This window comes from Penaeus monodon, chromosome 29 (assembly GCF_015228065.2).
Source record: "Penaeus monodon isolate SGIC_2016 chromosome 29, NSTDA_Pmon_1, whole genome shotgun sequence".
NCBI lineage: Eukaryota > Metazoa > Arthropoda > Malacostraca > Decapoda > Penaeidae > Penaeus > Penaeus monodon.
In genome coordinates, this window is record NC_051414.1 from 38,485,244 (window position 1) to 38,486,446 (window position 1,203).

The following is a 1,203-nucleotide window of genomic DNA, read 5'->3' on the forward strand; positions in this document are numbered from 1 at the left end:
GTTTTGCTACGTTATTTTCTGGCTTCTCCATTTCCTTTTTTTTACTATCCCTGCTTCCTCCTTCTTTTTTTCCCTTCCTTTTAACAGTTTTCCTACTCCTACTCTTTATTTCTCCCTCCCTCTCCCTTTGTTCATTCCTTTTTCCTGTTTTTCCTGTTCTCCCTTCATCTCCCTTGTTTTTCTCCCTTTCTTCCCATGCATTGTCTCCTAATCCCACACTTCTTTATTCTTGTGACATTGACTTGCATCACTTCTTGCATTGCAGGACCTCCTGAGGGATGCAAGCAAGGAGATCCCCCTGAAAGAGCGAGAGACCCTGAAGTGTGGAGCTGGAGCTGCTTTGATGGTGTAGCGAGCCAGCAGAGAACTCCAGTTTTGAAATTCCACTGAAAAGAGAAATGAAAGAAGTCCTCTCGACGACATCCTCCACACTGGATATGTGATAGCATTGTGTGCGACTGAAAGTGATAACCGGGCTCAAATTTGCTTGTCTAGTTTTGTCTTTTTCCTAAAAGTAAATATCATTATTAGGATCCTAATTTACCGATAAGTCAAAAGTGAATACGAAAAAGGAGAAATCGTACAGTCGTACTAGCTATGACTACATGCCACCCCCCGAGTCATCAGACGTGGCTGCACTACTCGGCAGGACAGACCTAGTGAATCGTTGCTAGGCCCCAGGGACAAGTTCTCAATTGGCCTGTGGCTTAGGTTTGATGGTGAACATTGTTGGTGTCCGTACGTTGGTCCCCCCCACTGTGGGCGGCCCCCCCATTACCGAGACCAAGATGACGGCACGGGCCATTCTGCAGTGTCGACCCAATTCGCACCCCTTCCCAGTGAGTATACAGAGCCTCTCTTTGTTGAAAGATTCTGCTGCCTTTGTGGTTCATTAAGGTTCATTACCGGTATTATTTTGTGTTGGAATGAAGCAGACTCGCCTCCTGTAGTGAGCCTGGAAGGAAATCTACATGTTTGGAGTTTCTTGGGAAAATTTGGATGTGGTTGCTTTTTTCTGATTCCCTCTTTCATGTTACTTGTCTTTTTACCTCTCACTGGCAGTAGAATCTTCCTGTTGCTAATGCAGTTATATACTATTTTAATTATTTTTTTTCCGGATTTCCACTTTTTTCATATTTTTTGTTTTTTTGCTCATTTAGTGTAATTGTTGGTTTTATACCTTCATGGAGCCATTTCTTTAGC

The 1,203-nt window shown here is 43.4% G+C and overlaps 1 protein-coding gene across 1 annotated transcript in view; it reads left to right on the forward strand.

Annotated features, from left to right (window-relative positions):
- LOC119592246 (sarcolemmal membrane-associated protein-like) overlaps positions 1 to 1,203 on the forward strand; it is a gene marked incomplete in the record, with an annotated part of 84,028 nt that overhangs the window by 4,741 nt on the left and 78,084 nt on the right. Inside the window, 1 exon segment of the mRNA XM_037941082.1 lies at positions 266 to 839. Coding sequence (XP_037797010.1) covers positions 717 to 839 — 123 coding nt within the window.